At 46.8% G+C, this 15,001-nt stretch overlaps 1 protein-coding gene across 1 annotated transcript in view; it reads left to right on the top strand.

Moving 5' to 3' along the window:
* Positions 1 to 15,001, top strand: part of LOC146198720 (unconventional myosin-Ie-like) — a 317,845-nt gene that overhangs the window by 222,043 nt on the left and 80,801 nt on the right. The window contains exons 7-9 of the mRNA XM_084594218.1: positions 11,106 to 11,183; positions 11,962 to 12,046; positions 13,145 to 13,248. Coding sequence (XP_084450344.1) covers positions 11,106 to 11,183; positions 11,962 to 12,046; positions 13,145 to 13,248 — 267 coding nt within the window. The remainder of the gene's footprint in view (positions 1 to 11,105; positions 11,184 to 11,961; positions 12,047 to 13,144; positions 13,249 to 15,001) is intronic.

Genomic DNA, 15,001 nt, shown 5'->3' with positions numbered 1-15,001 from the left:
CCACAGCTACATGTGCTCAAACGCGGCGACGTTGTTCTGAGCTTTGGCGTAGCAGTACAGCAGTACTTCCGTGGTTCATCTGTGGGTCTATGGGTTCCGGTAAAAACGTCCCCGGAAAAAATGTCCCTGGAGTAAATGTCCCCGGAAAAAATGTCTCCTGAGTAAATGTTCCCGGAGTAAATGTCCCCTGAGTAAATGTCCCCGGAAGAAATGTCTCCTGATTAAATGTTCCCGGAGTAAATGTCCCCTGAGTAAATGTCCCCGGAAGAAATGTCTCCTGAGTAAATGTCCCCGGAGTAAATGTCCCCTGAGTAAATGTCCCCGGAAGAAATGTCTCCTGAGTAAATGTCCCCGGAGTAAATGTCCCCTGAGTAAATGTCCCCGGAAGAAATGTCGCCTGAGTAAATGTCCCCGGAGTAAATATCCCCGGAAAAAATGTCTCCTGAGTAAATGTCCCCGGAGTAAATGTCCCCTGAGTAAATGTCCCCGGAAGAAATGTCTCCTGAGTAAATGTCCCCGGAGTAAATGTCCCCGGAGTAAATGTCCCCGGAAGAAATGTCTCCTGAGTAAATGTCCCCGGAGTAAATGTCCCCTGAGTAAATGTCCCCGGAAGAAATGTCTCCTGAGTAAATGTCCCCGGAGTAAATGTCCCCTGAGTAAATGTCCCCGGAAGAAATGTCTCCTGAGTAAATGTCCCCGGAGTAAATGTCCCCTGAGTAAATGTCCCCTGAGTAAATGTCTCCGGAAGAAATGTCTCCTGGGTAAATGTCCCCGGAAAAAATGTCTCCTGAGTAAATGTCCCCGGAGTAAATGTCCCCGGAGTAAATGACCCCGGAAGAAATGTCTCCTGAGTAAATGTCCCCGGAAGAAATATCCCCTGAGTGAGTAAATGTCCCCGGAGTAAATGTCTCCGGAAGAAATGGCCCCGGAAGAAACATCTCCGGAAAAAATGGCCGTATTTGCGTAAGTAGAAAAAAATTTCCCCAAATGGGGGCTGTAGTCTTTGTGCTGTATAACGTAGAATGCGTTTTCCCTTGGTGAGCTGCAGTGATTAATGATATATGTTACAGCGCTTCCACCTGTCAGCTTTGAAATGACCGAACATTGAACTGATGTGGGCGCTCATGAAAAAAAAAAGGTCAGTGGTAATACAGTGATGCGCCGCCTCATCTTCCCTTTGTTTGCGGGGAAAATGCGAGCTGGCCAGCGATTTTACCTGACCAGAAGCTTGGAGCGATGTTTTAGGGTGGTCATGGTGCACGACCGGTTAAGCCTCGTTCTGCCTGCATCATCACCATTCTACACCATCATCAGAAGAACGGTAGACCCTCGTCATCAGAAGGTTTGAAAGGTAACTCAAGTGACGCCTTCTGCGTTGGGCGGTTCCCCGAGACTACCTCTGGCCGGTCCGCTTGCACCTTTCTCAGTAGGCAATATTACCAAGCTGATTAGATATGTCTTAATTATTGCTTAGCGAGCTGCGGAGTTCGGAACCACTCAACGTTTAAAGAGCCACATGGCTCTGCTACTATGGTTTTCCGCAGTGCTCGTAAACATCTCAGGCGTCCAGAGGACACAGGTTCCAAACGGTAGTTACATTTAAGTCAAATAAAGAAAGAGTGGTATAAAATATGTTGTTTATTTCTTTTTCATGTCAGTTCCGGAAAAAAAATAATTTTTAGGGCCAATTTTGCCTTGGGGACGTTTTTCCTAGTTGCTGCTTCCTCAGGGGACGTTTCTTCCTGGGAAGTTTTTTTCGGGGTCGTATCTTTCGGGGACCTTTTTCCGGGCACGTTTTTACCATACACCTGTGGGTCTATACATACGTTGTCTTCGGTGTTCCAAATTTTGACGAAAACCGAGACGCGATGGATGGGTGGGCGCGATGCCATGCGAACGTCGTCACGTGTAGCTCAAGAGGTTATTCGACGCGCTAGAGCATTGCGTTTATATATTTATTTGCGAAGCCGAACCCGCATTGGGAAACATTTTTTAAAAGGCTATAGATCCGCAAAGGCCAAATCTGTTGTGCCGTAAACGTTAATGAGACCAGCCACCACAGTGCACAAAATTGCACCTGGCTTCTTTCATTTGATTCGCTTTCACAACGCATTTTTACTGAGCGGGCAAAATAAAAATTTCGAATGACACCATTTCTCATTATCTGTTCTGTCCTGGCGTTTAACAAGCTATCTCGCTACGTCGGTGTGGAGAATGCTACCGAGTGGCTCTGTTCGTTTGCCTTTAATCCCCACCTCTCCCTCCATCCCCACCCCCTCACTCTGCGGCTGCTGAACGTTGAGCAGTTCCCTAATCCTCTCTAATTGACTTGTTATGAACCGCTGTCTGGCCGCAAGCGGCGACTTCGATCGTCGCATCTTTTCGCTTTTCCCGTGTTCTCCGCTACGCATCGTTCTTTCCGCTTGCTCTTCCCCTCTGTGCCCATTTCTGTGTATTTTTCCCTCTCACTCAGTGTCACTGACGAGTAGTTTTCGCGCCTGCGCGCAAGGTAAGAAACGGAATCATGAATGTACTGCATGGCGCATTAATCGAAAGCAAAAAGAAGCGAAAGAAATCCGTGAGAACCTGGCACAAAGCGAAATGGCAGCGAACGAAAATTAGGCGACGAACCGGACTTTAGGGAGGGGGGGGGGGGGGGGGGAATACATGTTTAATACATGTTTGCTGAGGAAACACTTTTACAGATTTCCGCAAATTGGCCAATAGATAAACCAACATTATTATTATTCATAACGAAAATATGTTGGAAGTGCAATACAAAAGCGATCCTAGTTATGGCTCGATTGACACTACTTGCACGGAGCACCCTATTCGCGTCACAGGTTTCGTGAATGCAAACCAAATATAAATGAAGCACAACCATTTCATTAGAACCGAAATAAGGCATGATTGTAGTACAAGCTTGGATTTCACCTGCCTCCTGAGCCAGCGAGCCGGTTATGTCGCATGCAGCGCGCGGAGCACGCATGTGCTTTTGAGACTGCTAGCGTTCGTCCCTTTGAAGAAACACCTCCTTCGGACTATATACTTGTTATTCTATTGCAATATTTGCTTCAGTGACGTCGTAATAATGAAAACAAAACCGTTCATAGATCCCAAGCTACAGGCCAAAACGATAGCCAACGAGCGAGCTGCTTTATTTCACAGTACTGATAATACTTTCGCAGTTTTAAACATATTATATACGACAATACAATTACATAGCGAACTTACCTCGAGATGCACTTCCTACGTTCTCACTAACGTGGGAAACGCATTCACAATCAATATTTACTCATCGCCGTCTGTCGTCTGCTTGTATACAGTGCAGACGTGAATGAAAGTTTTCTCGATTATGATTACGTTTCCTCCATGGAAATACGCGGCAGGTTGTCCAATCATCAAGACGGAATGCAGGCGGCATGTCACGATGCGCCTGCGGGGGCGCGTCAGGGCGCATGCTCGTGCGAGAGAAAGCGCGCGGCGCACGCCGCGAAGGCAGCGAGCCGAGCCGGCGGCGCCGCAGTGCGTGCTAGAGATAAATTGCAAAGGAGACACGTCTGTTCAGGCACCGTTTACGAAGCGAGCCGAAACAGCGGAAACGAGAGGAGCCGTCAATCTGATAAATCAACGTTTTTCTCGCCAGGAAAGGAAAAAAAAAAAAGGGGTTGGGGGCGAGGGAAGAAAGTTTAGTGACGTGAACACATCGTGAGGCGATATCGCGGGTTTGCCTTGGTTTTCTAAGCGTGCATATATCCGCGCAGGTGTGAACGAAGATAGAGGTACGCTGCTATAATGCATATCTGTGTTCGAGACCTTGCTCATGTAGTCCCCCCCCCCCCCCCCCCCTCTTACTGCTTGCCTCTCCACTCCCATTTCGTCATTCCTCCTTGCGTACAATGCAGGATATGTAACGTGTCTGTTTTGTGTTGTAGTTATCTTTTTCTCGTTTTCTTTCTTTTCACGACTCCGTCCTCGCGAATGTGATGTGCCTCTTTTTTCCGCTTCTCTACTCTTCGCGTGTTTCGAGCTACATTCTCGCTTTTCTGGCTGCCTGGTATTTCGCTCGTCAGAGGAGCCGGGCTTTTTTCTTGCATCTTTGATCCTCTCGGTTCCGCGTAATATTGATCAAGCCCGGTGAACCCGCCTATTTCTAATCACAGCCGCTCGAAGGTGTTTATCGGCAGGATCACTTCTTGTATATCTCCCCGGCCGTTCGCCCTACTTTTCGTTACTTTCATTTTTTTTTTTCTTTTTTGGCTTCCTTGGCCCGTGCGCGTTTCAGTTTCTCGCTTGCCCTTAAAGGAATGCAGAAACTGTTCGCTCCTCTAGTAGTGATTTCAACTTTGATCAGGGCAGGCGTGCTCACGCGCATTAGTTCCGCCATATCCTCTTTTTTAACCAAATTGTATATTTTGCTACGTTTCTTCGGCTTTGCACTGTGCGAAAGCAGCCTCTCGTAGAAATCCAACCTCCGCGTATAATTCGCCCCTCTCGCTGACGTATCCGTGCTTCGCGGCATCTTTCTTATATAGCTTAACCTGGATCCAGCACCCTTTCTTTAGTATACCAGTACCTGCGTTCACTCTGGCGCCTCCGTCCGCTCGGCTAGATTCTTTATACTCTTCTGCGCGTGCATGGGCCACTAACGTTTCCGTTCCTTCCTTGAATCAGACCGAAGGTTGGTTCCTCCCTAGGCAGTCCTTTTATTCCCGTATATTTATACGCCGCCCCGAACCTTACCTTTTGTATATATATAAATCCACCCAGCGGGCGCGCTGGGCGCCTTGTCTCACATCGCTTTTTCTTTACCGGTCTATTTACTTCTCCCTTTTAACCTTTCTTTCCCGTTAGGGGCTGTGTTTTTCCTTTTCTTTCTTTGAGCATTTCTTTGCGCTCGGTCAGTTGGGAAACTCGCATCAAAGGGCAATCCGATGAGGTCCATTCATGCATAGCATTCGCTTCACGTGTGGCCGGCTGCCCGCTGGCCCGCCTTCCACACCCGTCATTTACTCCCTGCCGCTCCCCCTCCCCATGGCCCTCCCAGACTTTTACGGCGGTGCACCGTTCTCTTGATGCATTTCTCATTCCTTTGCAACGGCTCGCTTCCCCGACGTTTTCTTCTTTTCCTAGTCTTTATGTATACATATTCGCATACGTCATCCACTTTCGCGAATTATCTTTTCTTTTTTTATCTTACATATACTTGTATTGTCGAGTTCTCGTTACCTCTCCGCTTCCTCGCTGCGAGTCTGCACCTTTGTGCGACTTTGGTTCTTTCTTCTTTTCTTGTCACGAGAAACTCCGTTCGGCTGTTGGTCAGTTTTCGGCGGTCGTATATATATAAGTACATACATACCGAGTTTGAAGTGGAAGGAACAGTACATGTGCGTAGGCCGGTCCAGCGAGCGCCTCGTATTCGGCAGGAAGAAAAGGCGCGCCGGGAAATAGCGAACGAAAAAGGGAAAGAGTCCAAAGGCTGACACAAGCCTTCTTAATAGCGGCCAGGTATATGAAAGATGGTGCACAGAAATAAAGAGGAAGGGGAGTGGCCCTCAGAACTCAAAAGGAAGAAGCGATGACGTGACCCCGGTCCGCGACGAGCTTCGTTTGCCGATGCTTCCACCCCGTCTTTTTAGCTGGGGTTGAGAAAGAGCGGGGCTTATTCGTGTTTGTGTGCGGCTATGCCTGCCGCTCACCTTGAGGGCCTTTCGGCCTTGGATGGATTCCTCGTTCCAAGTGCACCGTAGTGATGCTGCATTCGTATAAAATACCCCGCCGGCCACCGCGAGCAGCGGCTTCGTTGTGCAAGCAGTGTTTTTTTCCTCCCGCACTCATTCCTTTCGTTGCCCGCCGTTTTGGAGCTTCCGTGCGCCGCGGTCATTTCACTCGTGACCACGAGGTCCGTAGCCGTGCCTTTTGCTTTTCAGACTTTGCTGCTGATGACGCTGTTGCTTTTCGTTGGTTTCGTCACTCTGGTGTCGATGCTTCGCGTGGACTTCGACGCAGCCATGACGTCATAGGAGGCTCGCGCTGGAAACTAGTGTTGTGAGCGATTCCTTCGTTGGCTGCGTTGAGTACTCATTCGCAGTTTCGCTTCCGGTGCTTAAAAACGTTTTGCTTCATTGCGTTAAACGTGCTGTATAGCTAGGTTAGTTTTAGGCTTGTCGATGGTGCGTCGATACAGAGCCAGTGCAGAAACGCGAGACAAGAGGCTTTACTCGAGCATTACAACGAGGCTTTATCAAGTCCGGCTTAGTTGTACAGGTATGGACATAAGTAAACGGAGCGCACTTTTCCGTTCAAATTACAATTGCGCCTTCTGTATTAGAAATAAGAAAACATTATTTGTCCAAGTGAATTTCCACTGGCGTCTACTACCAGCCTGCACATACCACGACTTCCAGTTTCAATTATGCAGCGCGTGAAGAATTCTAGAAAGAAATAGTGTGCTCCGTTTACTTTTTGTCCGCACCGGTACGTCCGTTTCAGCTGCAAGGAAACTATGGGATATTTTTTTTTTTTTTTTTTTTTAGTGTTATGATCCCTTATCTCAGTGCACAGGAAAACCTTTCTTTTAAAATTCGTTTTCCCCGCGCATCGAGTAGAAAACATGTAGACAACCAAGACACTGCGGAATGTTTTCGGTGATAGCAAAACCGTTTTACCAACAGACCTCCGGAGGGGAGGTCTGAAGATGTATTTATTGTTATAGAGAAATTTTAAGATATAGGAAAAAAAGCTGCATCCGTAAAAAAACTTCCCATAAGAAGTCCTGGGAGATGTTTAAGCGCCGCCTTTAAAGCGAAATGCAGTACAGTTAACTGACCCCATTGTCGCTATTGCTGCAATTACATAACTGCTAAGTAGCATTCTCGTTTTTACAACTAGCATCAGTAAATACGTCGTCAAGACACTTTACTCTCTGTTTGTCGCTTTTTGGTGAAATTACGTAACTCCTAATTAGCGTACTCATCACAGTTTGGCATCAGTAAACACGTCTTCAAAACACTTTACCCGACTCATTCACTATTTCACCTTCTAACACGCTTGAATGAACCACTAACATTCGTGGCCTGTATGTAACGAGTTTATTCGTGTTGCAATCTTTTTAAAAGGTATGGGTTGGACCCCCTGCTCCCATCCTAACAAATCCCAATCTATTTTACCATATACTTGTCTCTATACGTTACAGGACTGTCCTCGCCAATTTTGCGTCATTTGGACCGTCCCCTAAATTTCGTTATTGTTTTAACGTTTCTGGCATTATTTGTTCACTAACGCCGGCGTTTCCGCAACACGTGGCCCTCGCGCTTCACGTATATTCTCTTGTCCAAAATTTTTCATAAGGGTGTGAAAGCTTCCAGTCAGAGCTCGGGCATTGTGTGTTAAAAGGCGAGAAGGAAAATCGGATGTCAAAAATAAAGGAAGGAGGTGCCGATCTCATGGGCTGACGTCCGATGACTGCAATGACATCCGTTTTAAACCATTTTTTTTTTTTCTGCTTGCACAACGTGCCTCATTGTCGCGATGAGATGAGCTAAGTGCAAGAGCTAGTTTTCAGCGGCCGGGAAAAAGTCCAGAGCACCGTACTCAGCGGAATGCGCGTGGAAAGATATTTTGTAGCGAAAGCTACACTGCGCTAGGTTTTCAAGCCGTCGGTGTGGTACTGTATTACCGTGTTACCGTGGCACCATGGAAAAAAAAAAAAAGAAAAAAAAAAGAAGACGCAGAAAAAGAAGGAGGAGAAAAAGAAGAAGGAAAAAAGAAGAAGCACAGAATGATGATGATGATGATGATGATGATGAAGAAGAAGTTTATTGAAAACCGCATCTACTGATTTCGCTCCACATTCGGTTCAGCAGCGTTGAACCCTTCTCATTTTTTACATTGGCCAGGCTGCCTCGTTCGTCGTTAGGGAGCACTTGTCTTCTCCGTGTAAATAAAAAAATATATAAAATTGTCAAATGTTTTTTTACGATCTTGCTTTTCTACCAGCGTAGCCAGATAGTGCTGCCGTTCGTACTTGCCAGCGTCGTTCCGAGCGGGACATGTTCGGCGATGTTTATGAGGAAAGTTAACTGTAGAGGGCTCTTTTTTTTTTTTCTTTTTACGCTGGGAAACACTGGGGTATAGCGGGCGCACAGGACGGCCAGATGTTTTCCATCGACGAATCTGCGAGCGTCGCAGGTTGCATACAAGAAGCAGATCGAGCTCGCTTCCATTTCACGGCGTCTGATTGTTCAGTTTCTTCCTCACGATGTCAAAAGTTCGTGTGTGCGCTATGTGGGACGGGGCAAACTTCCTCGCTAAGGTGATTTCGTCGCTGCCGCAGCTGCTGTTCTACCGCGGACCCGCAAGCGCCAGTGAGGTTGCCCGCGTCCTCCCAAGGGAGCATTCTTCTGGTATAGTTCTGAAAGGATCAGAGAACATGCGCGAACAAAGGACACTACGGTTGAAATAAAATGGGTAAATGCACATAGGAAGACTCATAAAACGCATTATGTGGTCCATTATTGGGTCAAAGTAGACGAAAAAAGAAGGTAAACATAGTCAATGGCGGCGGGAAGTCAAATGTATACAGTGATATGCTCGGGAAATTTCCTGGATGAACCTGGACGCTGCTGGTGCATTGGGACAGGAATAACTGCTGGTTGTCGAAAGGAGGTCCTTGTCCTTCGGCCTAATAGGATTAGATTAGGTTGGATTTGAGGCTATTCGTTTTGCAAAGGGTCGGTCTTGCGCAAGAGGGGGGTACGAGCCTTGTCAGGCTTACTATGCATTTTACTCCCCCCTCCCCAACCTTTCTGGTATTCATTCATACTTGGAATAAATCACTTAATTTCCTCACTAGGCTATCTAGCCTCCCGTGAAGGGAATATATTCTACCAACGTCAAACCCTCATGTAAATTTCTCCACGATGTGAGGCGACGGCTTCAGGTCTTCCGTTTAACACCATTCCTCTCTGATGTCTCCCCGTCATCAACCCAACCCTCCCCATGGTAATGACAATCTGTAGAATGTTGCCATCGTATGGCAGCGTCGGCAGCGTCCTGTTGGCGAGCTGTTGTTGACTTGCTTGGGCAAGCTGCGTGGTGCCGTTGCCAGTCTGCGTACACAAACAAGCCGAAATGAGCTCTCACGACGCGCAAAATTAGCCTGCCGCCTCGTTCTCACCCCTCTCCTCTTAACGTGACGTCGCGCTCTGACGTGGCGCGCCAAAGACGGCAGCCTCAACGCTTCTCTTTATCACGCCATCCCGCGTACGACAGAAATGCGCGCGCATTGATCGACCTGCTTTGCTGTCTTATGAATAGCATGCATGACGCACACGGCCACATGCGTGGCGGTGCAGTCAACACACGCTTCCTTATATATTTTTTTCTGACAGCGGTGGTCACGCCAACGGGGCTTCCTTCGTTGCTTAAGTGCGTCATTTTTGGGTGCCCACGACATTGACCTTGACCGCGAAAGGACGGAAATGAGCACTCGGATCGACGTATGGCGGTTGGCGTGTGCCGACATTTGTCTATTTTTGCATTCATTTATGCGCACATTGAGACGCGAGCTATGTCATTCAACTCCATCGCAGGTATAGCATTTGTGTACGAGGCGTGTTGTTTTAGGCAATATATGTTTTTGTTGAAAATAAGCCGCCATAGCTTCAAAGCACAGCTTCATAAATTGGCCCATCCAATGTGGTAGATGTCTGGTGCAAGCATATCACAAGTTTATATTTATAAATATCGGCACTATTTCGGTTTATATGCTCCTTTTTTTTTATCTCCAACCTCGGTTCTGAAGCATCGTGAAACGTCTTGCATTAGAAATAAGCAAGCTGTCTATCACAACCAAGAGCTCCACTCCCGTTTGGGATTGCTGATATCGAGGGTCTATGGGCAGGGTAAAGCTGAGAGAAGGGGGAAGTAAGAAGGAGCGCGAGGCTACAGCGTTTAATGCTGGTCGCTGAAATTCAGAGGAGCTTGTCCGGTTTCTCTAAAGATCTTGAATAGCATACAAATCAGCTTGCCTCGGTCACCTTGATGCTTGCGCTAACCAGTGCTCACATGGCGCCGTTACGCGTACTTCACACGTTTCTATAAATTTCCATTCTGCACTTCTTATAACGATTCTTGTGAAAACCTCCTTTCGCAACACTGCCGTTTACGCCGAGTCCTCCCACACCACTGCTTTTGCGGCAGTGCTCTCTTGAGAACTCGCTCGCTTCTCAGTGTGAATGCGTTACTAGCATACAGGCAGCGCACGTATAATGTGCGTTTTCTGGCCTCTTTTAATGCAAATGACCCCGATTTAAATTACCTGAATGCGGCCTCTAGTGATCGTTTCCACCGTGGCGCCATCTTTCGCGTATTGCCTGGTGCGAGTGCGGGAATCTTCGTGCGAGGCTCAGAAAAGTACGAGAAGCGCGAGCTCGTTTTGTTGCATACAAAATGGAAACACCTCGTTTGCATATAGAGTAAATGCGAAAGCGCTGAAATTCGCCTGGTTGCGAAAATAACCTGACCTGACTGTGTTTTTGTAGCGTATTGACACCGTGTCATGGTGTTGACGGGTCTGTTTTGTATTGCTGTACCTGACATGTCACCTTCGGGTGTAATAAAAAATTTTCTTTCGCCTTTATGAAAAGCTGGAAAATATTCCTCCTTGTCATTAATAACCTGGCGCTGTGAAAAATACAAGTTGCGTATATGAGCGCGAAAAAATTGGAATACCTGTCTCCGGTTTGGCCTCTCGCAAGGAGCACGTTTTTCAGAATTGCTGTGCGTTAATTAAATCATTTATTCGGGCCCTCTTTTGGAGTTTACTATTCAGAGATGAGGCTTTCGTTTTCCTTTCACTGTCTGCGATGAAATTGTAAGGGGCCAACTCAGCGAGCCATTATGCACGTTCGTACTTACTTTTGCACCTGTACCCTGCTGATGTTGGGAGCTGTTTGTGACACCAAAGTTCCGCCTCTTATTACAACAGTGACTAATGTTTGCTGCACGATTTGCTGTTAATAACTCGCTCGACAATGTTATATATGTTACTGGATGTACCACGGAATGTGTGTGACTCATGTGTGTGCTCACTCTCCTTGCAGGGAAAGTACGTGGAGATCCAGTTCAGCCGAGGCGGCGTTCCAGAAGGCGGGCGTATCTCCAACTTTCTCCTCGAAAAAGTGCGTACGCTCTGTGCGGGTGGAGGGTTGAGATCGTGGTATACTAGTAAAAGGAAACCGCAGTGATTGCCTGACTCAAGGTGGTCAAGGAGGGAAAGAGCATTGGCCACTGAAAGGGTGAAAAAGACAGGGAAAGACCTAATGTAGCGGAGGGCACTTCGGATAAATTTAGACTGCTTGCACCGTTCAGTCGTGCTCGGATGTCGTTTGCGTTTCGTCTCCATAATAATCCGGCTTGAATTCGATCTCGCCGCCTTGCAACCAGCAACCGACTGCCACAGCCACAGAGCAACCTAAGGCATCGAAGTTAGCCGTCAGTCGATGAAGGCATCAGGTTAATTATTAGCATCATAACGCTGCAGAGCGCTACGCTTGCATCCGTTTTTGTTTTTTTTAACGCTTTTCTCACATATAGCTACAGTGTGAAAGTAAACAATGTTTGCATTAAAGGACGTTTCTTTTATGATTGATTGTGCAGTATCTTATGGACATTATTCACTCAAACAAAAGTTTTGTAAAAAACGAACATTTGTTTGTCTCTTATACTTCAAGAAAACGAATACTTTTGTAGCAATAATTGGATGAATGCTCGCGATGTGTTCCGTTCCATACATTGGGGCTAAGTGTGCAGTCGGTGTTAACTAGCTATTGCTGACTGCCGTTCAGTAAAAGTTCTAAGACCCGTTCGCCCTCCTGCCATTTTTGTTTGTGATTTTTCGGCAAAGTTTTCACAGCACCAGTACCTGACTTTGCTTTTATTTTTATTTATTTTTTTCAGTCCCGAGTAGTGAGCCAGAGCCCGAACGAAAGAAATTTTCACATTTTCTATCAGGTCTGCTACGGTGCCTCTCCGGAGATGAAGAGTAAGTATATGAAAGCATATTCTTTGAATACGAACGAGAACTCATGAGTTGTGTTTTTAAGCTGACGATCGTTGCCACCAATACAATTCGATCGCAATAAATAATTCTTTCAGCCCTTTGGACGTGTAGTCATTTACGAATTGCTAAATAATGTCGCGGGCACGTATTGGTTAATTCGCGACTCTTTGCACCCATTGGGGGCGTCAAAAAAATATCGTAGTCGTACTGCATTATGTGCGCAAAATCTAGCGCCTAGGAACCGTCGTTCCCTGGCGACCGCACTTCAGAAAAGGAAAATTTGAAGCACCGAACGTAAAATTTCTTTCATTTTCAGCTACCACCATTTGCTCAAAAGCCAAAGGATATTGGACAACAACAAAAAACATTAATTCGCATCAGTGCAGTAAATGTGTGATTCCATGCAAGGCATAAGTCCTGAACGTAGGGTGCGAATACTACAGGCTACGGTTTGCTTGCAGTGCAAGTGAAGCTCAAATGCTGGAGGACGAAATAACTACGGCCGCTTCTTTCCTCCGCCTCTACGGACAGTTTTGTGCACTGGATTATTGCCCTTGTTCCGAGGAGAGAGTTACGGAGGAGTAGGGAGAGAGAGAGAGAAATAGAATAGAAAGGCAGGGAGATTAACTAGGCGATGCCCAGTAGGCTACCCTACACATGTGGAGGGGAACAAAGTCAGAAAAATGGAAAAAAAAGGAAAGTAAAGGGGAGAAAAATTAGAAGGGTTCAGCGCTACCGATCCGAATGTGGAGCGAAAGCATTAGCTGCGGGTGACCAAGCGTTCTTCTTCTTCTTCTTCTTCTTCTTCTTCTTCTTCTTCTTCTTCTTCTTCTTCTTCTTCTTCTTAGCTACGCCTCTTCACGGCGTAGCTGCGGCAACCCGATGCCTCGCTTCGGCTGTCATAGTGTTGCTTTCGCAACAAAAGAAATTTTAGAATACCAGGGGGCAATATCAGTGCGGGTTCTTTGGAGAGGAAAGCTTCTGGCGTCGAATCTGTCAGTAAACACTACTGAAACTGAACATTCAGCGATCATTTTGTGTCCTTGTTCTTGATTGAAGGGTGTTTTCATGTCCGTGCAGAGGAACTGGGCGTGGCGAACCCGGACTACTACAGCTACCTGAACCAGAGCGGCGTGTACAAAGTGGAAGGTACTAACGACGCCCACGATTTCCAGGAGACCCTGGTCAGTGTCATGTTTGGCAGCCGGACAGTACAACGTTCGGCTTTTACAGTGAACGTAGCGAGGGGAGTGATCGTATATGTGTTTCAAAGTTACAAATTATATACCATTTCTCACCTTCGTCGCAGAATGGTTTTCATCTAGTTTCCGCGCTTCCGCACACCCGATGATTATCAAGGCAATAATTGCTCATTAAACATCACCCCTGATTAGCCACGCGGTTACAAAGGGAGTCTGCACACCTTCACAAGTTTTCACAAAGTAAAATTACTCGTCTGGTGGCAGGGCCGGGAGCTCTGGCCAAGGATAAAATTTTCTTTAACAGAAAGTATTGGCGAAAGCTGTATGGCCTTCAGAGTTTCTGCCCGTGTGGCTGCGCTGGGACTGATGTTGACTAGTAATTTACGACCTTGGCTGAAACTTACTGCACCACGGAGAATTCTCCTAAAAACGTCTGTCCTCAGGAGGATCGAACACTACATTTAACAAAAAAAAAAAAAAAAACGTATGCCGTTATTTGAAACCAGAGTCGCTCTCTCTTACCTTTTCTTTTTTCGCAACATTTCTATGCATTCGACTTCATTCCCTGTTCCTGAATTCCTCGCTTTCTGGCTTGGGCAACCATTTTCATTACCCCGGCTTAATATAACCGTCCTCTAATCGGGCTTCCTTTAACTAACAGGAATTCAAAATGACGGTAAAGGCTCTTTTTTTTTTTTTTCCTCATTTCCAGCTCTTAGAATGCGCACCCAAATCCTTGGGGTGCCCTGTATGGCGCTTCCTTTTTCAGCTGCTTCCTGTTCGCTACGAAGAAAGGGAAGCCAAGGAAGGAGCGATTTCTTTTTTTGGCGATGCATCGAGGGAATCTGAAAGATTCGCTTTCTTGACTCGGGTATCGAGGCATACAATCAGGCCAAGGGAGTCCTGGCTTTCCGCTCTCTCCCTGGCCCGTTCTGGGTCGCTGGATTAGGCGGTGGCTCGGAACTAATGCACGCTCAACTTTCCTTTCCACTTCTTTCTTCGCCCTGGCCTCCGGTTACGAAGGAACGTGTTTGTTCTTCGTTTGCCTGCTGCCGTTGCGAATTTCATAGCAGCCGGGAAAGGTCACCTCATGCGACTCCTCGTGATTGTTTCTAGGTGCGCATAGAACTGCAGGTGGACTACATGGCCGTCCCTGGTGCAAGATTTCCCAGTTAGTTTTGTAGAATAAGCATTAGGGCTTTCTCTCGGACTTGCCGGGCGTTGTACAATTTCGGACTTGCCGGAATATTGGCGTTGTACAATTTCTATGCTGTCGTGAGATGCTTTATTTTTATGCAGCGTGGCGCTTCTTTTTTACACCGCAAGGCGACAATGTTATTATATATTTTCACTTGTTGCCCAGTAAACGAGGGACGCAAAACTTTCCAGGACACCGCTAGAATAGTACAGGATGCATCTTTTTGTTGGTGTTAACAAGCACGTTTGTTTCCCATGATTACCGGTGCGCTGCCGTTTTGCTCCGGGGCGTATATAGTGCAAGAAAAGGGAAAAATATATAGAGGTTCAACTGTTCTTGAACCAAGTTTCACGCGCATAAGTCATGGGCTGCTACCGCAGTTGCTGCTGCCACTTCTACTTTGGCACGCTTCCGCGCTTGGTCAGCTTCTCGGTAACAGGCTTAGGGCTTAGGGCACTCTTGCCTTTTAGGGGGTTCTGACAGTCTGTCTGGCACGACTGCGTCCTCTTCCTTTTGTTTGTGACGCCTATTTTGTCA

This window comes from Amblyomma maculatum, chromosome 2, assembly GCF_055883805.1.
Source record: "Amblyomma maculatum isolate TAMU_Amacu chromosome 2, ASM5588380v1, whole genome shotgun sequence".
Taxonomy (NCBI): Eukaryota; Metazoa; Arthropoda; class Arachnida; order Ixodida; family Ixodidae; genus Amblyomma; species Amblyomma maculatum.
Note: the sequence above shows the minus strand (reverse complement) of the source record. Positions and strands in the feature narration are given on the sequence as shown.